Source organism: Euprymna scolopes, chromosome 5, assembly GCF_053919585.1.
Source record: "Euprymna scolopes isolate OS-2025 chromosome 5, ASM5391958v1, whole genome shotgun sequence".
Lineage (NCBI taxonomy): Eukaryota > Metazoa > Mollusca > Cephalopoda > Sepiida > Sepiolidae > Euprymna > Euprymna scolopes.
In genome coordinates, this window is record NC_136486.1 from 83,967,141 (window position 1) to 83,992,833 (window position 25,693).

Below are 25,693 nucleotides of genomic sequence, written 5' to 3' on the forward strand. Positions count from 1 at the left end.
TGACAGCTGATTTTAAACGTTGATATTTATTCAGTGACTGAAAATGAGGGTAAAAGATTAACTGGAAATTACATGTATTTTTATTATTAGATAAAAGTTTGTTATAATATTTCGAATTAATTTGGCCAACCTAAAAGGTAAAATGTTTTCAATTAATTTTTTAATCAAAAATATTATTTTACATCCAAAGTTGGAATGAACATTTTGTCTATCCAAACTAGAACAGCCGCCTAATACAGAGGGAAGCAACTCTAAACTTAGTTTAATAATTTAATATTCAACAAATGTGGCTATTACTTAGCTTTTCCTTTGAATGAAGATATCATCTTATTAACTTCTGGTGTTGACAAAGTTTGTTTTTTTTATTTATGAACAATTAATCTTGTGAATCCACATGATACAAAAATTGTAGTAATCATCTCCAATTTAAATGGAAGTAGGAGTTTAATTTGATACTGCTAAGATCTCACCAAAATTATGTTTTCAATATAATTTTTATATTTACTAAAAAATAGAAGATATGCATCTTATTTCTAATTGACATAATTCATATTCTTTTGATGAGGTCATTTTTGAAAGGTATTATATCATGTTTTTGTATTATGTACTCATTGCTGTTGCATCGGTCATTATCCGTATATTGTTGAGAGTCAGTGTTTTTGTTATTGTAAATTTATTAACCATTGTGAGCATGTGATGAGTAAAGTTTTCAGAAATGTGAATGCCTCAAATTTGATTTTTTTATAAAATAAAGGTTATTCAGAGCAATTAAAAAAAGGCATCAAAACAGCCATACTGTCGTTGTGGATTAAAAAAAATTGGACTTTTAAGGAAAGAAGTGACAAGGAATTAAAATTTGATAAACCCAGCACTAAAAATGACTGTTTTATTCAATATATTGCTACAAATTCCTAAAGTTTTTCTAAGAAGATATATTTGGTTCAGAAATATATATATATGTTAATTGTCTAGGAATTTTATAAGCTTGGTTTTAAAACCTTGGCTCACAACAGATTTATGTAATTTGTTATTGGTGTGGACATCTAAAGATTGTTTTTGGATGAATCTATTGTGTATCAATTTGTTGCACATACACAAAAACAGGAAACATTTTCTTTGATTAAAAATATACAATTCTAATTATCTGCCATTATCAAACCCATTTGGAATGTCATGTTGAAAGTTAATAGAATGAAAATTTATTCAATAAGTACATAATTCAACATTTTCAAGTTTGCTTTTAAAAGATGAAACTTGTAGTGTGGCATCATGGGATACCCAGGCCAAGGACAGGCAAATCTGGAGGCAGACCATTGCTGAATGCACAGTTACCTTCAAGGCCAACTCATAAGAAGAGAAAGAGAAGAAAAAAAAAAACACTTAAGCCAACCCTTCAAATGGAAATACCTGCCCTCATTGCAAAAGGCAATTTAAGGTCAGAATTGGCCTTGTCAGCCACCTCCACACATACAGAACACGACCACCATTCTTACCACTGAGGGATCGCCTAAAGAGATAGAATTCAACATTTGAAGAAATGTATTTTAAATTTTAAAGTTCATGAAATTATTTTTCAATCAGCAAATTTATAAAGGTTATATTTAAAGCCAGGATGTTTTATTGGATGTTCTGCTGGCTTGGCAGACTGAGAGGAGGCTCCAGACGTTTGAATAATAGTAATGAAGACCCAAGGTTAATTTATGATGGATCTAGTGTGACACATTATTCATATACCATATTAGTTGAGCAAGTCCTGTGTTGTGGGGCCAATTGCTTTACTTGTCTTCATGGTGCTTGGTTGGAATACAAATTGGCCAAGAAGACCAACATATTTTCATTGCTTGCAATTCTCGATTGATGATGCTACATGTCCAAGGTTTGTCATCTATTTTGTCACCAATGAAGCCATAACATAAAAGTGTTGACACAAGTCACATCCAATATTAGGGACTTGCTGTTTGAAAAGTGAATTATTGTTAAGCAATCAGGCCATTTGCCATCCCCTGAAAGTTAAACCCTATTTCTTACTTAAATAGAAAAATATGATTTTAAGTATGTGAAACTTGTGCAACAGAAACTGAAAATATATATGCATATTCTTTAATGTTTCCATTTTCACAAGTGTTGCTTGTTACTGCTTGGATGTGATGCAGAACTTTTTCTACATATATACTGAACTGACTTGGAAATAACCTTAATCTTTATTGCATAGAAAGTTTATGGAAATATAAAAAGTAAGGTTACAGAAAAGATTTTGTTCACTAGTTACACATTGAACAAAATACCTATAAGAAACAATTTATTATATACCATTAGTTAAGCACAAATTGCTATTTTACTAAAATCTCAATGGAAGTTACAGATTCATTCTTTTCTCAACAGCACTAGCATGCAAATGACCAAAATGCATCCAATGAGATTGAACCCAGCATTTCTAATTACATAGGATGAGACAATATCGATTAAGTAAATGCTACTTTTATTGCAGAAAAAAATAAACATAAATTAAATCACTCTTCAACAACTTGATTCTCTGCAAGACCTGCTGTATCCAAGATCAAATGCAAAAGAGAGCACAAACATTTTAACTTTTCAATTTCTATTATCATTTGATGATTTAAAACATTTTAAGAAAAACAAACTCATTCTCTTAACTTTTACATTCAGTTGTATTATATATTTAATGTTGATTTAGAGTTCATTTGATTTGCAGTTTCTGTTCAAATTATCTTAAAGAAATGATTTATCTTGTTTGAGTGAAAAAATGTTTTTATAAGAAAACAATGTTCGAAAGTAGACATTTCTAAATGCATGTTTATTTTTTTTTTTAGAAAGAAAGTTCATTGTTTTTAGTATGACCTGATATTATTGAAAGTGATTGCGCATTTATATTTCAGAAATAAACTGATATTTTTTTTCACAGCATATTTAATATTTTATTTTTAATAAATATTGCTGTAAAATTTTATTACATTAGTGAATTAAAATAGTTATTGATTTTTTTTTAATATTTAATAAAACATTTTTACTTAAAAAAAAAGAAAATAGAATTCTTCATCTTCAGGTAAACTGAATAAATTTTCATGTTCACTGTTTAAAGGAAAATGACAGGAACGGATCCATTCAATTTGCATGTTTAATGATGAAAATGTGATTTCAAACTGAAGCATGACAGACGAAGCCTCTTATAGCTATGCATGAACACATTTAAAAATGTTGTTTTAATTATAAGCATGAAAGATCAATAAATAATGTTATTACAAACTTAAATGTGACAAACTGTTCAACTGACTGACAGAGCTTCTTTTATAGACACCAAAAAAAATATCCGCAAGACTCCTTTTCTCTCCTCATCTCCCCTTTTCTCTCTTCTCTTCCTTCTTCTGTTTAATTCTCTTTTTTTTCTCTCATTTTCTCCCTTTCCCCCTATTTTGATTTCTTTTATAAATTTACTATTTCTCTTCAAGAACCTGAATTTTCTTACATCTAGTAACGTGAATGTTTTGTTTTTAGCATTGTTACTTTTTTTATTTTTCATCATTGAAATTGCCATTTGTATTAACATTTATTATTGAATAATATGTTGTACTGTTTATGACAGAGTTAATACATTATACAAATAGAATGATACAGGATCACATTAATTTAAGTATCAGAAAAGTTTTGAGTTATGGATTTTTAAATAGAAACGGCAAAGCATTAGTTTCTTTACAAACAGTAGTCCTGTAGTGGGAGTTCTGTAATGGGGAGATGAAATAAACTGTTAGTGCTGTTTGTATTATGACCTGTAAGAGTATTTGTTAACATTGTGCATTATTTTGTTGTTGTATTGTCAAAGTTCTCTCCCTTTTTTTTTTTTTATTATCATTCTTTCATTTTTTTCAGTTGTTTTGTCATTTTGTTTCATTGTGCATTGTTGTCATGAATTTCATAGACTTAATTTTGTTAATAAATTTCATACTTAATTTTACTAATAAAATTATTGTATAGTCAATTTATTTGTTTAACAAATTGATTTTTGAGTAATTATTGTATCATTGTTCAGAAAATTAAAAAAAAAAATTTTTTATTGAATATTTTGTTGGTGTATATTTGAATATGTAAATCTAGGATGTTATCCTTTTTCAATCATTAACTTTTTTTTTCAACAGAAGCTGGACGTAATGAAGGAGAACTCATGCAAGAATGGTTCAATTTGGTTCATGAAAAAAATGTTTTACTTCGTTATGAATCCGAGTTAATGGTGCAGTAAGTCATATTTTCTTTTTTGATTTTTCTAGAAGTAATAATCATTAAAATTTATCTTTTAAAAACAAACATTCCAACTAGGAGAATCTTATGATACTGCTTTTTCCTGTGTTCACAAGTCATATATTAACCCCCCCTTGAAGAGTTACCTCCCCTTTTAACCGGGTAATATGATTTATATTGGAAATAGACATGTGATTACATTGAAACATGTATATGGAATCAGTTATGGGCAATTTTATGTAAGCATATCTGAACCATATTTATTTAAGAAAAATTATATTCAATAGTTTGAGTATTTTTCATAAATATTTAAATAGTCTCAGAAGTTTGCTTTATTCATTATTTAATAAGTATTGATGATTAGTGTCAAGTCGTAGATTTAAAATGATTTTGTTTTTCCAAACTACATAAAGTTTTTGAGAGTTGAAATTGAATAACAAATTATTTTCATTTCTATCTAAACAATTACGATTTTAGTTAACATTGTATATAATTTTAAATTATTCATTTTCTTTTTCCCTCAGAGCAAAAGAATTGGAATTGGAAGATAGGCAAGCACGTCTAGAGACAGAACTTAGGAATAAAATGTCCTCTGATGATGGTAAGATAAAAAATGTCACTCATGCGTTTGAGTGATTATTTATAAAAATTATTTCTACTAAATGAGAGATGAAGATTAGAAAAAACACACAGAAGTATTTGGCATTGTAAGATCTTTATTTTGGCTGCTATGGATATTTTTTTCTATCTTACATGTACATCTACTGCTTGAATCCTAATAAAAAAATGAAATACTTCATTTCTGTGTAATTCATTGACTTTTTAATGTCTTAACATGCAGATTTGATAAACTGTTAAGTGATACTGTAGAAATTATTACTCTTGCATCATAACATAAAAAAGGTAAACTCAAGATTTTCTTTATATTTAATACATTGTTAACTGCAAATCTATTTTTTACATTGGTTTATCATTTAAAATTTGTTACATGTAAGTTTTTCTAGTAGTTTGAATTTTTTTAATATAATGACTACATACTTATACTTCCCTCAAAATAATACTATGTTGTTTCAACTTGAAAACAAATAAGGGAAAGTATCTGCAAATATTCTTTTTTTAATTTGTTCAGATTTTTTTTTTTATTCCTTTCCTAATGTTTTTTTATTTTTAGATAAAAATAAGGACCATCCTCGTGTTGATATTATTTCAGGTAACTTTGTGTTTTGATCTTAGATGTCAGTGATTATGGATTAAGTATGTTACTTTAATCTGTGTGAAACATTGATTAAAAGATCTTAATTTTAAAGTTAGATTAGAAAGGAAAATTTTATTTAACTTTGATTAAATATCTAAAATGAAGATTATGCATCAAACAATTTCTATTTTGTATAAAATATTGTTTAACATTGTTGTTTCATATGTTTTTTATTTACTTTTATATTTATTTTCATGCCATTATCTTACTTGCAGTTAGATTCAAATGTAAGTTTTCCGTATATAATTTTAAAGACATAATCTAAAAATATTGACTAACTCAAAAATTATCATTTATAATACTTAAAAATATGTAAACAATTTCAGTTCAATGTTTGTACTCTTTGTGTGTTTTTCCTAATCTGTCTCCATGTTTTTAGTTTTTTAATTTTTGTCAAATTTAATTTTCATTTATGTTGAAATTTGTTTGTCAAATGTCAATGTCTTTTTAAAAATGAATAATATGCATGGACACTTTTTGTCAATTTAATTTGGAGAATACTAAATTGAATGACATTATTTCTTTTTTTCTTTTTTATTATAGGCTTTATTAATATTGCTTATTACTTTACTTTCAATTATGCTTATTTAATTTTTAAAAATTACAATTTTTGTTATTTTAGTGATAAAAAAATCATCTTTCGATACATTTAACTATCAAACTAAATGAATTTACAAAAAGTGAAAATTTTTTCACTTATATAATTTTGCTAATCATAACAAAAATAAGATCTATCAAATAGAAAATAGAAATATTTATGATTTAAAAATTATTTTGCTAATATTTCATAAATTGGTATTTTTATATTTGTTATTTGAATATTTAAAACTATTTCAGAGAATAAATATATATTACTTAAACTTTGCATGCAATTATGTGTATTTTTTATGCATGATCTTGGCTTATGATTTTATTTTTTTTGATTTCATTACACTTTGTTTGCATTGATTTATATTTTCCCCCCACTAATGATGCATCAATAATCTAAATCCCCAAATTGAACTAATACAAAGAATACATGTTTGTAGTATCTACAGACCGTATATGCAAATTAGATAGCCATGCTGAAAAAGAGTCACTCTTTTCTCTAAATACAATTAAGAAATGTTAAATGGTTAAATCAACATGAATTAGCAAAGGGGCAAGATATATATACACACATATATATATATATATACACACACACACATATACACATACACACATATATATATATATATATATAAGAGCAAACAGTTAAAAAAACACTTTGAAAAAGAGTTAAAAACATTTAATCTGAAAAGGAAACACTTAATAAGTCGATAGTCCTTAATCTGTGGAGTTTCGAAGAAATACTTTCCTTCTCATCAGAGGGTAGGAATTAGCAAAATGCAGGATCGGATTTTGCATACAAAAGTATTTGATGAAACTGCAAGTAAGTCAAAGATCTTACTTGATAACAAAAAGTGAAGCAGAGGGAATATGGTGAAGAAAAAGGTGATTACACGTGAATGGATAGTCTGGTGAAAGATAAATTATCCAATGACGGTAAAAAAATTTTATCTTTTCTTCACTGATTTTATTTTTCTCTTCTTCTTCCCTGATCTTTCTTAATTACATTATGTCTCGGCAGCTGTGTCCAATGCATATCTTATTTTTCTTTTATTAATATTATTGGAATTTTTCCCCTTTTCCCTGTACATATTTGTGAATTATTCCATGAATTTCGGCCTTTTGGATTATTTTGGACCATCTTCCAATTACGTTATTTCCTTGGATTTTATTTGTGCGAATAGAATTTCAATTAACTTTCTTGGATTTATATTTTTGGATTTTACTGTCATTGGATAATTTATCTTTCACCAGACTATCCATTCACGTGTAATCACCTTTTTCTTCACCATATTCCCTCTTCTTCACTTTTTATTATCAAGTAAAATCTTTGACTTACTTGCAGTTTCATCAAATACTTTTGTATGCAAAATCCGATCCCGCATTTTGCTAATTCCTACCCTCTGATGAGAAAGAAAGTATTTTTTTGAAACTCCGCAGATTAAGGACTATCCACTTATCAAGTGTTTCCTTTTCAGATTAAATATGTTTTTAACTCTTTTTCAAAGTGTTTTTTAACATGTTTTATTAACTGTTTGCTCTATCTCCTATTTGGTTTTATCGAGCTTTTACATCTGGTTGAGATGACTTTATAAATATTAATTCTTTAATATTCATAATATACTTTAGTTTTACCATCTTGGATCATTTTGGTAAATTTAATTGTAATTTTTATTTTATATATATATATATATATATATATATATATATATATATATATAGCTTAAAAAAAAGGTGTGACTTGTTCAGTTAATTATGCATTATGGCTAATTAGAACAATTAAAAGTAAATTTCTTTTTTTTTTTTTTTTTTTCAAGCATTACTCAATCCCAGAACTAAAGTTTATTTTAGGATGCATTTTGTGTGATTATAAGGGGAAAAAAACTTTAGAGAAATAAATATTGATAAACTCAAATTAAATGATATATATAAATATATAATGTGCACACATATATTTACAATTTTACAAGATTTTTGCGATAGTGAATATAAATTTTTTATGAGTTATGTTCAATCTTTGATTCTTGCATATTTAAATGAATTAACTATTAAAAAATTAAAAAGCTTCTCCAGCAATATAACAACAACAAAATTAAAAATTATCTTTGATTCTTGCATATTTAAATGAATTAACTATTAAAAATTAAAAAGCTTCTCCAGCAATATAACAACAACAAAATATTCACATAAAGTTTCTTGATTGTTAATCCATTCATCTTCAGTTTGCTTTCATAACATTGAAACAAAATTAACACCTTCATTCCTTAATTGTTGAATTGGTAAGAAAATTTTTTAACACTTTTTAAATTTTTTGTAGTTAATAAAATTAAAAGCATTATTGGTCATAATTAGCATTACATTTTCTGTTTTTTAGCATCTCTTCTGCCAATGTGTAGATAAATCAGAAGATACATTCGATTTTAAAGTCTGCTTTCCTTTGAGAGGTTGAAAACTCTCAACATAACTCGCAAGAAATACATTTTATAGAAAACCCCAACTAACCATGACCTTTATTACAATTTGGAGTGAGATGTTAATCACTGATTCTTAGTGTGATCTCGTTTGAAGTTTAGCTTAATATTTATGTTGCTCTTAATGTTTAACAGTGTGAGATACTTTACAAGTGACCTTGTGCCACACATAAGGTCTCTTCTGACTTGAATTAGAATTATTACAATGTTTTGATATTATTTTTTCCAAGAATTTTTTATGATAAAGAAAAGATAAAACTTGGATCTAAGTTAAAGAAGTTCTTCTGAATTTTCTAATCGGTCTTCACAGGTTATCTGTGGAGTTTAAAATTCTTGGTACAAGTACTAGGTTTTGTGCAATTGTTGCATATTCCTTGGTGATTGTGTGCATTTAAAATGAGGTGTTGGAATAGTTCTCCAGGTGCAAGGTATGATTAATAGATTACCTTAGAGCACCATATGAAAAGTATCTAATCATAATTAGATTAGGTAATTGGTTGACTTCGGAAAGATTGAAGGAAGATTGGTAGATGAGAGATTTTTTTATTAGATATCTTTTTAATCAAAAATTTTTGCATGTACATATTGTCCATATAAATTTTTTAACAGACATGCTAATATCTCTCGCCATCTCCAACTCTCTCCCCACCACTCGGTTCTATTACTTAAATAGTATGTCACACAACTACATCTGTCAAATATTACACTTCATCTTTTCTGTCCTCAGTCAGTAAAGGAAAATCCTTCTAGACTGAAGCAAATTTTATTTTTATTTAAATCCAGGGTGACCCTTCTTGAAGTGTTGGATTTATCTCGCATCAAAAACTGACCTTGTGTCTAACTCAAGTGTCTATTAGCAATGAAGTTTCCACTGATAATGAACAAAAATTATTTCCTTATAAAATTCTGGTTGAGACAAGCCTTAATTTACTTTTGTGTATTTTTCTCCTATTTTATACAATTTCTAGTAATGGCTTTTGAGTTAATCCCCTTAAATGATTAACTGTTTGACATATTTTCTGTTGGGTGATGGTTGTGAGCAACTAAGTTATGCACTTTGATTGCCTGTTTAGAATGCTATATTAGTAATTTATATATCAAGTTTTTGTATGATGAATCTGCAAAAATTCCTACTATATAATCTTTCCAGAAGGAAAATTAAGAAACTATCTGAAAATAAACAATTAACAAATGATATATAAATTTTATGGAATTTAAAGAGATATGTGTTCCCACCCAGAATACGGTGGCCCTAGGATACGATTTTTTTAGGTTAAGATGTGGAATATGTTTTTCTGGCTCCTGGTTACAGTATTTTCCCTACCTCACAGTGTTATTTATAATGTTGTTTGATTATTTACATGTGTATTATATACAGTACTGTATTTTGATACTAATTTTAATGCCGTATACTGGGGCTCTACTGTATAGAAAATAACCCTCTTTTTTTTTTCTTTTTTTTTTTTTTTTGTCCATTAATCTTTTAACATAAGGGATTGTGTCAATTAATTTTTTTTTTCAACTTTGGAATTATGTAACCGTCATGCTCTCTCCCTCCCATCTAACTCTCTCTCTCTTTATATATATATATATATATATATATATATATATATATATATATATATATATATATATATATACACACACACACACACTAGCCTATCCATGTCCCAGTGTCACCAGGGAATTTAGATTAAGATTCTATTTTGCAAATTAAGATTAAGTTTTCAGCAACAAAAACCCACATTTAATTGTTCCACTAAACCTAAGCCCTGAGAGTAACTGCTCTTTCTTTTTCTTTTTGTTCAGATAGTTTTTTTGAGGCACCTAGAATTAGAGCTTGTGGTAATGTTAAGGAGAAGCATTTTTTTTTGTGTGTAAAATAAAATGAAATAGTAGATTAGTTAGCAGTTTATGAAATTTTAAATCACTTTTTCGTTATCTTAAAAATGAATAAATAAAAAAATTTGTAAAAATAACTCAATTTTCTCTCTCTCTCTCTCTCTCTCTCTCTCTCTCTCTTTTACAAATTTATTCCTTAATATAAAATTGAGATGCAGAGTGATTTAACAGAAAATTGCAATGTTTCAGTAAGAAAAAGAATAAAACTCATCTCTGGTTGCACAACCTGTGGATTAGAAATCCCATGCACTATTTCCCCTCTTCCCCACAGAGATTTACCAACTTGAAGTCAGCATTTCCAGAAATGATACCTTACATTTTCATACTTGAAGAAGAAATGTCATGGTGATGTTAGCTATGAAGAATATGTCCTGGTGGTGGTGGGAGTAGTTTTTTTTTTTTGCATATGAGTAAAAAGGTAGGTTGGCTTCCTCTATGTATGACTATTTTGTGAAAGTCAGTCATGCAAGAATTAATGTAGGAAATTAGTAAATTGAGTGAAGCAGACTGATAATATTCTGAAAACGCACATCAATTATTGGCGTGGAGTGTGACTATAATGGAATTGTATATAACACTTATGTTTAAGTAACTATTTTGTCTGGAAATAGAGGGGAAAATCGAGATTTACTATATAGATAAATAGAAAGAGAAATGGAAGAAGAACAAATATGGATTCTCTTGAGAACAACATATGAAGTTGTCTGATAATCTTCATCAGATAATTTTCATAAATATTAAATGGATTTTACATTGTAAAGCAAAATGTCCAAACTTTAATCCAGCAGGCAGGTGCATTGTAAGTCACATTTCAGAGATCTTTGTTAGAGACGTTTTCATTTTTGATTATTTGCTCTACCAAGGCTTAAGAGTCTATTCTTGTTATTTCACCAATAATAGATAAGAGGAGAAATGGATCCTTATCTTTTCCTAAGAATTTTAGTGTAACTCAACAGCCCCCAAAAAACTTAAATAGTGCATTTCAAGTGCACAATGTGTCCTGATAGTAATTCTTATGCCACATGAACTATTTTCTGATCAGTCAACATTTGCAACTTTACAATTTTCTGTTTAGAACTTTTCTTAGCACTCTGCTCATTATCCTTGTTCATAACATTCTAATGCACATTTAAAAAAAAAACCTTTAATTTTTGAAAGCAGTCACTACTTTTTGCATTTCTTTTTGTTTACATTGAAAACAAATCACATTTTTCTTGAAATTCTTCAACGTTGCACTGATTATAAATGAACGTGTGCACCTTTCAGAAATTGCATGTCTATCACAATTCAGTCATCTTGTATAACTTATATACTTATCATGTTTACTTGAATAAATTCACTCCAGTTTGATGTCTTATCATCTGCGGTTCTGATTTTAAGTTTTGTTATTATTCTGTGAATTTTACATTTACTGCAATCAATATTTTATTATTTGATGAAATTTCTCGAATGAGTTGTTGTGGTTTGTATTATTTACATGTTTTGAACTGTTATGTTCATAACATTTTGGATGTTTTATTCTCTGGCCTTCTTTAAGTATCTTTTATCATTTTTGATAACCACTTGGAAATTTTAAACTGAATTCTTCATTTAGTCCATTGCTCTTGTTCCTTTTTGATAACTTGTATCAGTTATTTTTTACTGTTGTTGTTTAGTTGAAGAAACTTGAATAAAAAATTGACTAATCAAGATATGGAATGATAAATGACAAAAGTGGACTAAAAGAAAAGTTAAAAAATATCCCAAAATGTTATGAACTACAACAAAGTACACAATGTCCAGAGAGTAGAACGAGCAAAACGTTGTGACTATAAGAACCAAAATGAAGACAGTCGTCTGAAATATATAAATAACTGATCATTTACTATTTGTATTTATGAATTGATCCTATTATTAGTACACCCCTCCCCCAAATAAGTAAATAAACATTGTGAACCAGATGTTTAAAGATTAATACTATTTGAACAGAAATAAAAAAAATATAATAATTGACTTCAATATGTTCAGGAGCAAATTGAAAAAACAGTGAAGCAATACCACCTCATACATTCTAAACAGGCTGATAACCTTGTCTTCTATTGTAGTTTTGTTAAAATCATGTGAAAACAATCATATAACTTTGTATAAGACATTAGTTGCATGTGAAAAATCTTTTTGAGTATTAAGGTAAAGGTTGTATTAGAAATCGGATCATAACGCCAATGATACGTAGTTCTTGATATTGATCTTTGAATATGTTCTTGTACCCAGTTTTATGATCTAAAAACACCCTTTGCAATTGATCAAATTTTAATGTTTTCTCATGGTTAGTTAAAAGAAGATGCACATCCACTCATAACCACACACCCTTTTCATCACTTGTTAGATTCGTAGCAGACTTCAAGAATGATTTCAGATATTTTCATTGTCCATTTGTTTTTCCCAATCCTCTTTCTTGATGACACTTTAAATAAAACATGAGAATTTAATTTTAGCCAAACATTATTTAAAGAGCTAAAAAAGGAAATTAACAATTGGCGTTTAATCAGTTAATTAAATACTCATTATATGTTGTTTTTCAAGATTATTTTCATTTTTTATTCACTGAGACGTTTTTGCACTCTATTTATCCAAAATTCACTGAAAATATAATGGTTGGATTTATAACTTGCTTTTAACATTAGTTTAATGTATGGCTGTATGCCATGAGGACCACATACGTTCTGAATGTTAATTATTCTGTGCCAACACTGTGTTCTAAAGATTTATCGACCTTTGATGTTGACGTAACTGGGAGAATTGTGTAATTGATTGGTGCACTTGACAATACTAAAGGAAGAAAACTCACCATAAACAATACCAAATATTGAAACACAATTTTGAATTTTTTTTTTTTTTTCCTTAGAGGAGAATGGTTTGGAGATACTTTTTCTTTGTTCTTTATTTCCTCATTTTCAATCAGTCATCTTTTTCTCTCTCTCAAATTCCTAAAAGTTGGTTCTTTACTTGACACGATTATTCTGATTACCACAGATTGTTTCTCATTTTTCTTTTACTATTTTACAATTTATTTCATGTATATAAGGAAGAGCCTCCAGTCATGCTACAATACTAAGATATTTTTCTATTAAGGGTACTAGCATGCCTTTTTAATTATTACCTTGTTATCCAATGTGTGACTAATGCATTCGGTGACCTTTTAAATTTAAATATGTATTTGGTCATTTGGTTAAAAATATTTGAATAACCTAGCCTCAATATTAGTGATGACGTGTTAAATTGTAAAAGGTAATGACTTTTCCAAAATTATTGTTTTGATAATCTTTGTTGCACTTGTGCAGGCAATATGAAGTCTTCCACTTTTATAAAGAAAACTCACACATTTAATCATTGGTTTCAAATGATAAAACCGAAAATGATATATCGCCGCATTTCTCAATCAAAAGGGTGTGTCAATCCCTCCTTATTTCAATATGTTACTTACATAATTACTTTACTAACAACTAATATTGTTAGTCAACATTTAACTTTCATAATTAAATCTATTAATTTGTTATTGTAGCAGCATTAAACATCTCATCAGAATTGATTTCTTTTCATCTGGTTTTATTAGCATTTTTTAAGTTCTAATAATATTGATTATTTTCATTAATTTGACAGTATTTTTTACAGAAAATCTGATAAGCTTTAGGAAGGGCTAAAACAGAAATCAGTGCCACATGAATTCCTAAAATGCGAAATAACCTAAAAAAGAGTCCCCTTTTGCCATCACATTTCTTCTAATATGTTCCCTCTCATTCCATAAGTGGTGACCAAGTTCAATGTTACTCAGCCTTCATTAACCAGAAAGTTCACATTAAAAATACTTTTAAAACCTTGTGAATATCATGATTTCTTTTTACATATGATTTTTTTGTGATCATTGATTACACAATCTAACCTGATCCACCAAATTTCCTATGGTTCAATATAGTTGAAGCATAAAATTAAATGTTACGAATATATACTTTGGATATATAACCTGCTCTAGTTATGTTCTGGAATTTTTAGATGATGATTGATAATTTTGATTACTGTTCTCATCTCATCAACATGTTGGCCAATGCAACTGCCAATTTCTTCAAATATGTCTGAATATTACATTTATATAATTTTTATAATATAACATTTAAATGTTATAGATTAAATAAAGGGTGCTGTTTGAAATTTTATACAGATTCCCACTTCAGTAAGGTCAGAGGTTCCATCAGCTGAAACATTGTGAGAATAACATTCAAGATGAGAACAGTAGTTTGAATAATACAAGTGATTTATATTTATTTGTACATTATTTTAAGAATTTCTCTCAGCGGTTTCATTTCTTTCTTTGTTATTTTGTTTGTCAAGATTGATTGACATATTTTCATTTCATCACAAAATGCTCTCTATCTAAAATAGTGTCTTGAATACTGTAATCCACATGTGTCAGATTTGACTTTCATAGTTGGACTCAAGCTTTTCTTTCTAAAGTATTGTACATTTACTGAATAACTTCTATACTAGCATTTCTTTGAATCAGACTTTTATAGTAAGAGATGATGCAAATAATATATAGTTGTTCTCCATTAGTCCTGAACAGTAGTCCAGCTTTATAATACTTCATTAGATGGGGTTATTTAATATAAAATATGTTTAAATAACTGATACTAAGACAGAAATATGTAAAGACATTAAATAGAAAAACTGAAAGTAAAAAAATTGTACATCAACAGAAGGAACAAAAAGAGAGAGAAAAAAAAAACAGTTCAAAAATGCAAGTGAAAAAGTGTAGGATATGACATTGAGATTATACATATATGCCTTTGTTACTGATGGTTTAGTATTATTAGACTGGGTTAATGTTCAGGAGAGATTGAGAAATGTACAAGGACTTCCATAATAGAAGACATCTGACTTTATAAAAGAAAAAGATATGCATTTTTCTTTCTTGCTCACTCGTTGAAAATAAAAATACAAACACAGAATAGAAAATATGCTTGGGATTATCATTTTTTATAGCAGGGAGTGGGGGATAGACTAATGGATAGCATCACAAACTACGGAATAAGTGATGCTTTGTTTAAATCATATCAGATTTTTGTTCATTTCTGCCCTAATATCAGTGGAGAAGGTATGACTCAGCACTTTTCCCACCCTTCCAGCTTTGGAGGCCCACCCTTCCAGCTTTGGAGGAGAAATAGCAACACATTCAATGGACAATGTGTTTTAGTGTTGATTGTCTGTAAAATAGACAAATCAATCACAAGTTTTAGAGAGTGGGGGAAGAAAGTGAAAGCAAAGAAAGCTATAGTACATTTCCAGAAAAAAACTATAGTATAATTGAGCTTTATGATAAATGCTGTCAAATATTAAAATTTTATTTTTATTTTGAAATATACAAAACTAATTCGTTTTTTAATTTTTACAAATGAGCTTTCTACTTATCTAAGGGACATATTGTTACTCATTAGTATTTATGTAAAAAGTTTTCAAACAGACAAGGAACATAACGGTTTGTAGACAGATCATACATATGAATTGTCTAATGCATTACAAGTAGTTTTGGGTAATTTGTTAGCTATTTTCAAGAATATAATGTATTATATCAACACTGATATTTATCTACTGAAAATGTATAAATAAGGTATAGAGTGACTGCCACAAAGTCTCAACACCGATTCTTGCAATTGTAAATAGTCTGTGAAGTTTGAGTCAAACCATCTTCTTAATAAGGGTTGGATACAACATTTAAAAAAGCTAATAAAAGCACGGGTATATTTGAGTAAATTGTCTCCCCTTAGATCTTTCACCTAGCAGTCATCAGAAGAGTAGGTAAAACTAATTACCTCCAAACAAACATTTTGCACCACTTTTATGTCCACTTTATGCAAATTAAAATCAATTTATAATGCTACTAAAGCTTATGTCTAGAATCGTTATTCTAATTTTGATCAAATTTCCACAAAGTGCTTCCACTCCCTCTATGCTTCATTTGTATAAAACAATTAAATATAACCCATATTATTCATTCATCCTTATGTCTAGCAGCTGTGTTCCAAAATTCATAATAATTGATGAATTAGTTTAGGAATGAATCTAATACATAAAAATATATAAATGTATACACCTACTTAACTTTATATGAATAGAGATATTCTTATTGGCCAGCTATATAGCACTAGGAGACATGTTATCACTTGACACAAATAATTTTCCAGGTTCACATGGAAAAATTTTTTTTTATTTAAAAATGGATCTCAAGGAAGACCAATAAGTACATGCTGAAGGAACAACAATGACGCAGAAGATTGTATACAATATATAATTTATTGGAATAGAATATGAATAAATGTAGTGTGCAAAGGAAGCCAATAATGGCGGTGAAAAAGGATGTTTTGGTTTGGAATGAAAAAGGTTGCGAAAACAAAGCAAATTTAAAAATGTTAGGTCATTGACATAAAAAGGTATGTTTTGGTTTGGAATGAACAAAGTCTCCCTGCGAATTAAAAGCAATTCAAATTTTGAATTGCTTTTGGAGGAGATGGGCACCAGCCACTGAGAAATGAATATTTCTTCAATCAGGAAAATGAAATTTTCAATTATATGGTTGAGATGATTGCTGACAGATTTCAAAGTTCAAATAGAAATATCTTCATTAATATAAATATGTTATGGGAAGAACATTTCACTCATTTATTTATATAGTAAATATATGCATAGCCTGTTGTATCACAGCCTCTACCACTATTCTGATTTCATTTGTAAATTCATAAACTGATTCTTTATTACTCTTTTATAAATAAGTAAAGAGGCTTATTATATTGCTTTCTAATTAACATAGTGTTTGTAATGTGTATAGACACACATATGTAAATTAGATGGCAATGCTGGAGAAAAAAGTCACTCTTTTTCTAAATACTATATAGAGACATCAAACAATATTAGAGAGTAGTTGAATCGGTATGCTTAGAAGGGGTCAGAATAATACATAGAGAGTTTAGGGAGAGGAATAACTCCTTCAATTAATTATAAATTATGGTTAATTAAAACAGTCTTGTTTTTCAAGCAATTTAATCACAGAATTATGGTATATTTTAGTACGCAATTTGTGTAATTAAAAATATATATAAAAAAGTGTTAGGGAACAATTGTTGGTAAACTCACACTTAGTATGATAATAGATATGAAAAGAGTTTTATTCTTGATAATGTATTTAATGTCAATAATTTCAAATATTAAATTAATTTTCGAGCTTGCTTTGTTTTAAATCCTGCATGACTCCTCACTAATCCACAATAACATTCATTTTGTGTCACTTGATTTGTCGATGTTCATTTTTTTTTTTCATTTTATTTTTATCTTTTGCAAATTTACATGACTAATAAATACAATGCTGCTAATTGACCCTTTGTTTTCTTTTTGCGTCTGCTGCTACTAATTCATATAAATAATAAAATTAATTTTTTAAAGTCTCATAAATATTTTTCTGTACAGTTTTATAGTTGATATAAGTGTGCTGTGTGTTATAAAGTTTTGTTCATTTGAAAAAGATGTTTTTCAACTTGGCTTATGGTTACTGTTTTGCATATTTATCTTTGGTCACAGAAAATTTTGCTTAATTTTTAAACTTATTAACCATGACTGAATTTGAAATAGACTAAATAATACATTATTTGATTATGTATTAGATAAATAATTAATAAAATGATTGTTTCTTTTTTGTCTTGTAACAAAAGCATCAATTCTTGTGATCAAATGGCGTTTTTTTTTTGTTTGTTTTTTTTTTAATAATTCCATGTTTTTGTTCAAAATGTTTCCATTAAACATTTAACAAGTTTAAATTTGCTTGTTATATAAAGCTTGTTAAATTAGATTCTCAGTATTTCTTATAAAAGTTTTCTTGAATTAAAAAAGGCATTTGTTTGTAGATTTATTTTAACAAGCTGACCACTTTATTTTATGGCATTTTTGTAAAATTAGTAACTTTTAATTTGTGAATCTTTCTGTTCTCTCTGATAAATAGAGAATGTGTTTTTTGCATTCTTATGCGTTAACATAATTTAACATTTAGATTAAAGAATACAATGCATATAATAATATATTTGAAGAGGGAGGGATGAATTTTTCAGTATTTATTTCGATAGTAGAGCTTTAAAGTAAAATATGGTAAATTGCTACACATTTTCAATCGTAGATATGATGAGGTTATGAACTTGATTACTTTGATGGTAATATTTTTATAATGTTTAGCTCTGCTGAAGGTTAATAACCTGCTGATATCCATGATCAAAATATGATTGCATTTAGGTATGCATTCGTGATATTTTATTATACATCATTATCCTGAGTGCTTAAAGTTTTACATATTTGCATGAAATGCAAGTGATTCCATTATAAAATCTTTTGTATTTACTTGTAATAATCTGAATAAATGTTACCGACTTTACAAATAATTAGCGTGATTTCATTTTCAAATAAGTGTCTCTTTCAACTGATATTCATCAAAAGTGTGTCGTCAGAATTTCAGTAGAAATTGAATCTGACAATAATAATGTAAATAAAATTAAATCCAATTATTTAAACTGTGATTTCTGTTTTGGTTGTTATTGCAACATTTCACTGAATGTAACAACCAGTTTTTTTCGAATGCATCTTTTTGCACTTTGGAATTTTTATACCAAATTCGAAAAATCAATACAGAATTTTAAACAGAACACTTTATTTAATCCTTAGGGATAGATTTTTCTCATTGCATTAGTCATGATTGAGTAAAAATATTAAGTAATTTTTATTTTATTCATAGTTATTATCGCCTCTAATGAAGACTGAATTGTTTGGGCTTTTGACTACAAACAAAGTGCAGTATCTGTTTTGAAACTACACTTCATCTGTTCAGTGAAGGGAAATTCTTCTAGACTAAGGCAATTTAAATTTTTGTCCCAACTAAATGCCCTTTTTAGAAGGAGCTGAATTTTCCTTCCATTAAAAACCGACCTTGTGTCTCACTCTCCTCTCATGAGGAAACCAGTAAATAGGGACTGTCACTGAATGTTATTCAATATCTTTCTCCCTTGTGCCATAGGTTCATGACATCCTTACAAGTTTTGTAAAAGAGTAAGTGAAAACAACTTTCTTTTTACTGTAATAACATAAGTTGTTTTCTGGAAATGCATATTGCCTTCAAAACTTTAAATTATTGTTTACTTGGTTAAATTTTTATCTAAAAGTATTTATCAATATGGCAATTATCACAAATGTGGTTGACAAGTAAATGCTTTTCAGCTTTTTAATCCAAATTTGACTTTGTAAGGATTTCACTAAATTTCTGTTGCATTCAATGAAAATTTTGACAACATTCCTCTGATGAATATTATGTTTTAATTATTTTTCTTGATAACTCTTTATAAAAGGAGATGAGTATTGCAGTTACAGGCTGACTTGTTGGGAATCTAAAATGCTCATTAAATAAAACAGTCCTCCAAAATAAAAAATCTTTTAAAAAATATCTCTTAAAGTTTTCATATACGAGGGGCGTGCAATAAGTAATGCCCCTGGCCCACTTCCTATAGCAGTAGAGCAACGAAACTTGGCACAGTTATTAGTCTTTCTCTACATAGGAACCACCCAGAGTTATGCATTTCTCCCATCATTTGATGCAGCTCTGGAGACCGTTTTTGTAGAACACTCCAGGTGTGTCCTCCAACCACGCCGTGACTTCAGAAATCAAGGCTGCCTCATCTGGGAAACGCTTTCCTTTCAAAAACAACTTCATGGCTGGGAAGAGGTGAAAGTCAGAGGGTGCAAGGTCAGGAGAGTAAGGAGGATGGGGAAGGATTTCATAACCACACGCCCGTGCTTCTGATCTGGCAACATGCGAGTTGTGGATTGGAGCGTTGTTCTGCAGGAGGAGGGTACCTTTGCTGATCTTGCCTCGCCTCTTGATTTTGATAGCTTCCCTTAATTTCCTCAAAAGTGAAGCATAATAGGCTCCTGTAATTGTGGTACCCTTTGCCAGGAAATCTGTTATCATTACTCCGTCCTGGTCCCAGAAGACTGAGCATGACCTTGTCTTCTTTGGAGGTGGTGAGTCCAAGTGCTTCCACTGCATTGACTGGGCTTTGGTCTCTGGATCATAGTGATGAACCCAGGTTTCATCCTGTGTAATCAATCTTTTGAAAAACTTTAACTCATCTTCTTGGCACATCTCCAAATTCATCCTCGAGCACTCGACGCGTTCTCGCTTCTGGAATGGTGTGAGTAACCTGGGAATCCATCTGGCAGACCTTATGCAAATGGTCATGAATAATAGTTTCCACAGACCCTGTACTAATCTTGACATCTTGGGCTATTTGGTGAATAGTAATGCGCCGATCTTCCAAAATGACAGCCTCAACTTGACGGACAGATGCCTCATCAATGACAGAAGGGGGGGGGCAGGTCTGGGAGCTGTTTCCACAGACTTCCGGTCATGTTTGATTCACGATGCCAGCATTTTACAAGGTCATATGATGGGGCATTATCACCATAAGTTTCTTTTATTTCATCAAAAGTCTCCTGCGGTGTGCGTCCTTTCAAATACAAAAACCAGATCACTGCTCAACATTCAACCGGCTCCATTTCACACCTGACTCAGTTCAAACGCCTGTAAAACAGAAACCACAATTAGTTCAGAGCTGTAATTTGCCACATAACCCGTAGAGATATAAATCATTGCACATGCAAAATTTCAGCTAGATCAGACAACTAGAAGTGGGTCAGGGGCATTACTTATTGCATGCCCCTCGTAATAAGCTTGTTTCTGTTTGCTAATTAATAATTTATCAGAAATACAGAATTATGAATTTAACAATAAAGTTATTGAAACATAACACATTTCAATTTCAATTTGAATTATTGGTTGACTGATTTAAAAAAAAACTAAAATAAAAAAATAAAGGGTTATTTCTCCTAATTTTAGTTTGAAACTTAATTGGGGATATTTTATATCTTAATTGCTAATTTGTTTATTGAAAAAATGTTTATTTTATGAGGCAATAAATAATAATAGAAAAGACGTCCATTTAATTATATTTGCAAAAACAAAACAGAAAAACATGATTAAATCAGAAAAGAAAAGAAAGTTTCTCAAATTTGCTGTTTTTGTTATTTTGTGGTTAATGAATTCATTATTTTTTTTTTCATTTTCTTAATGAATTCTGATGCATTTTGCTGCCAGGCCCCATTTTTTGCTGACCCTAGCATGCCTGTTTGCTTGAAGGTTTGCCTATTTCGTGTGATTTTCAGAAACTAATAAAACCAAGGAACAGATTGATGCTGAGAAACGAATTCTTGCTGAACTGCTCGAGGTTGTAGAGGAACGTGATGCATTGGTGTCAATGCTGGAGGAGGACCGGCTCAGGTATTCTCACTTACTATGATGCTGCTGCAGCCGTTATTACCTCGGTCTCTTTTTTGTACCTCTTTTGAATATTGCTGCTCAGTTTGTTAGTTTGTATATATTATCCATTTTCTTCCACAAAAATGTCCCTCAGCCTGATCATCTACTTGGCCTGTTATGTGCATGATGGTTGGCTTTTTCCCAAATATTTTATTTGACATATCGAACGATTACTTCTACTTTGGCATTTTCTGGAAAGATTTTAAATATCAATTTTTAAAAATGTGATTTACTTTGGAAGCTACCATTTTAACAAGACGATTTAGATTATTTATTGAAATTCCTTCGTAGTTTACTTTTTAAAGATCGTAAAACAATCCTCACATCAAGTTTCAGATAATTTTGAAAAAAACAAATTCCTTTAGATTTATTTTGTTTGTTAAAAATGTAAGATTGAAGATTTTGTATTTAGATTTGTTAAAGAATATTAATCGATTGTTTCTCTTAAAGTTACTGTCATAAGTCATTTCTTTTTATTAACTAGTTGTACCTATTTGGTGCTGCCCAGTGAAGTTATTTTAGTTTTTGAGTTGTATTTGGTTGCACATTTTTTAACAAAGTAGACAACTCCTATTTCTCAATTTAAAATGAGTTATCTGTCCTGATGATTTTTATTTTTAGACTAGCGAGGGGTACCCGGCGTTGCCCGGGTGTTTGGAGGTGTGTGTGGAAACTCCGGGGGTGGGGGTTTAAAAAAAAAAAAAAAAAGTAAGTATGAGGATCGAACCCGAACCCTTGAGGCAAAGTTGTAAATTAAAGTGTGAAAAAAAAAAAAGTGCGACGTTAACCATTGCCCCACCGCGATATGCTAACGGAAACACGTTTGAATTTATTTAATTACTTAGATTTGGCAGGTGCCCGTTTTAATGAGTTAATGAGGTCAAGTTTGACTGCGGGATTTTTATTTTCCCAAGATGTTATAGAAAAAAGACTAACCCACATGTGGCGAGCGACAAATGTTGAATATTTATCTTCCCGAAATCGAGCAAATTAAATAGACAGGCGAGCTTCGTTATTAACTGTGAGATATTATGATTTATATGTGATATAAAAAGTTTTTAAAAGTTGTGAACCAACCGACCGCTTCTCTGAAAAAAGCCTTTTGTAGACATACAGAAAAAGCGAACACACATACATACATACATTTTCGCTTTTGCATTTATAGATGATTATTTTAAAATGTTTCATATTAGTAGTTGATTAGGCCAGATTAAGTAATTTAAAAAATAAACTGTAGCAAAGTGTATTATATTGCCAATAAATGGTACAACATTAACAAATGAAAATTGGCCAGTGAGAAACAAAGTTTTATTTGTCAACTTAAATGCTATTTGAGTCTGACGTTTTGAAAATCTGACAAGATAATTCAATGTTAAATAAGACATTTACATCAAAAGTTAAAAAAAAAATGCATAAAAATAAGTTTGCACTAAAAATAAAGTTATTTTCAGTGTAAACTTATTTGAAGAGACAGCACTCGTTTAATCTATTTCTCATCTAAGCAATATATTGAATAACAACGACAATAATGTTAATTTTAATATCAAGTTTACTCCTGGTTTGGAAGATCTGTCATTTTGTCTTCATCTTATAAATTTGTTAGTTTTAAATAAAATATTTCACTGAAACAAGGGATCATGTATTCTAGTGGCATAAAATTCCAACATTTGGGACTTCACAAATTGAATCAACTTTCTTGGCCACTTTTCACACACAAAGATTATAAGATTTGATGAAACTTGTATAAGAACACTAGAATCCTTTAAAGGTACTTTTGAAAGAAAACTCACATTTGAAACTGTCATTATTATGGTTATTGATTGCATTAAAACATTTAATAGGAACTGATTTATTTAATGCTTAATAGCATATGCTTATTTAATGAATTGAATATTGAAGATTTCAAACTGGGACAATAAAAAAATTAACTAGCTTTATATATATATATATATATATATATTTTTTTAAAGTTTTTGATATAGGAATCCATCATATTTCCAAAACTGTAGACTCACTATGCATATGCAACTTGAGGTAGTTGATCAATCATATAACGTGGTAGAAAATATTCTCTAACAGGTCCCTCCAGGTGGAAATAAATGGCTTCATCCATAATGGTTATAAGAAAGCTGAATCTTGCTTTTAGAATTTGCAGCGATTATAAAATCTGTGCAAATCATAAGATTTGTTTAGATTCCAAACATTAAAAATATACTGAAACATTCATTAACAGGAATGAAGTGTTTCATGAAAATTGACCTCAAAAATGCATACAATCTGATTCAAATAGATGACCAGTTTAAAGAAACGATGATGATTAATATCCCCATAGAGCGACTTAGACGGTCTTGTCTACCATATGGAGTTAAGGCAGCCAGTTCACTTTTATAAAAGGTAATAGAGGGTCTGTTGAAAGGTGCCACTGAAAACATAACATATCAGGATGATAGATGTGTGAGTAAAACCAATGAAAAAGAACTAAAACAAAAAACACAAGTGAATATTAAATAAATTTAAAACAGCAAGGATGGCATTATAATAAACAAATTAGACGGGATGACTATAAACAAGGGGTGCATACATTTTTTGCAGCATGAGAGCTACTTATGACCAAGCCAGAATGATTTACCACCTACTAAAAATGCAAAACACATTTCTAAATATTTTGAGAATTATTTTTATATGTACAGTATATGCAGGTGTATCTTGCATTCCTGCATCAACCCATATTGCACGGTGCAACTTTATACATTTTTATGTCATTCCATTACTGTGATGACTTGCACTGAATGGAATCGGTTAGTGGTGCATAGTTTAAAGAGTAGATGCTAATAACCAGCCTCAAGCAGACTTCCAGATGCTAATCAATCATAGTGGAGTGATATTTGGACTTAATAATCTTCACGTGTCAGAATCTTGTCTTCCACTCCAGAAGAGGAGAGTTCAGGTGAAACAGTGTTGATATTTTCAATGCAAGTGAAACAACCTCAGCATTTTCTTCGAAAGGGTAGTACATGAATGTAATGACTGGCTCAAGTAAAGTTTTGAAATCATCGAATTCTGACAGGTAATTGTCAATTTGCTTTATGTTGTGTGCACTGACATGCTGCGTATGTGACTGCTCTTGAGTCTCCAGCTTTGCCACAAATTTCTAGAAGTTTGCCAAATCAAATTTGAGGAGAAATGTTGCATTTTCATTTGAAAGCATTAACTGAGCTGATCGTATTGATTAGTTTTGTCTTTTGTTTGCAGCTTTGATTAAGGCCATTCAACATCTGGTTCAGATCAGTTAAAAACTGGTGGTCATTTAGTTGGTTATAATCTGAATCTGTAAGTTTATCTTCACAGAAAATCTCCGACAAAAGCTCTCGCAATCTTTGCAGGAATTTCCCTTGACTGCCATCTCACATCAGTATGCAACAACAGATCAGAGTAGTTGCACTTAGCCTTCTCCAGATGTACACAAAACAGCCGTTTTTGAAGAGATCCGACCCAAATAGAACAGACAATCTTTGTTGCCATCCCTTTCATGTTGAGCATTTTGTTGGTGTAAAATACAGTGATAATATAGACTTGTCTAACTACAGTGAGAAACACTCACAATCTGTGATATATTTCAAAAGTTGGTGGGTAAAATCCTCAGCCATCACTTCACTGTGCCGTATTACTGTATTTCTTGATAACTTGTGAGTTTTGATTGAAACTAGTATTTTCGGTTTGTTTTTAAATTCTTGGAATGAGTCAGCTGCTTCAACAAATGCTTCTCTTTTTACAATTAAAGGTGAAAGT

General features: G+C 29.6%; 1 protein-coding gene across 15 annotated transcripts in view; it reads left to right on the forward strand.

Annotated features, from left to right (window-relative positions):
- The window catches only part of LOC145276902 (uncharacterized), a 296,930-nt gene that overhangs the window by 256,671 nt on the left and 14,566 nt on the right, over positions 1–25,693 (forward strand). For 5 of the 15 annotated variants that reach the window (XM_080128348.1, XM_080128351.1, XM_080128352.1 and 2 more), the window contains 4 exons: positions 4,152–4,248; positions 4,776–4,852; positions 5,423–5,461; positions 21,751–21,865. In XM_080128348.1, coding sequence (XP_079984474.1) covers positions 4,152–4,248; positions 4,776–4,852; positions 5,423–5,461; positions 21,751–21,865 — 328 coding nt within the window. The remainder of the gene's footprint in view (positions 1–4,151; positions 4,249–4,775; positions 4,853–5,422; positions 5,462–21,750; positions 21,866–25,693) is intronic. The other 10 variants (XM_080128349.1, XM_080128353.1, XM_080128354.1 and 7 more) reach the window with 3 other exon arrangements.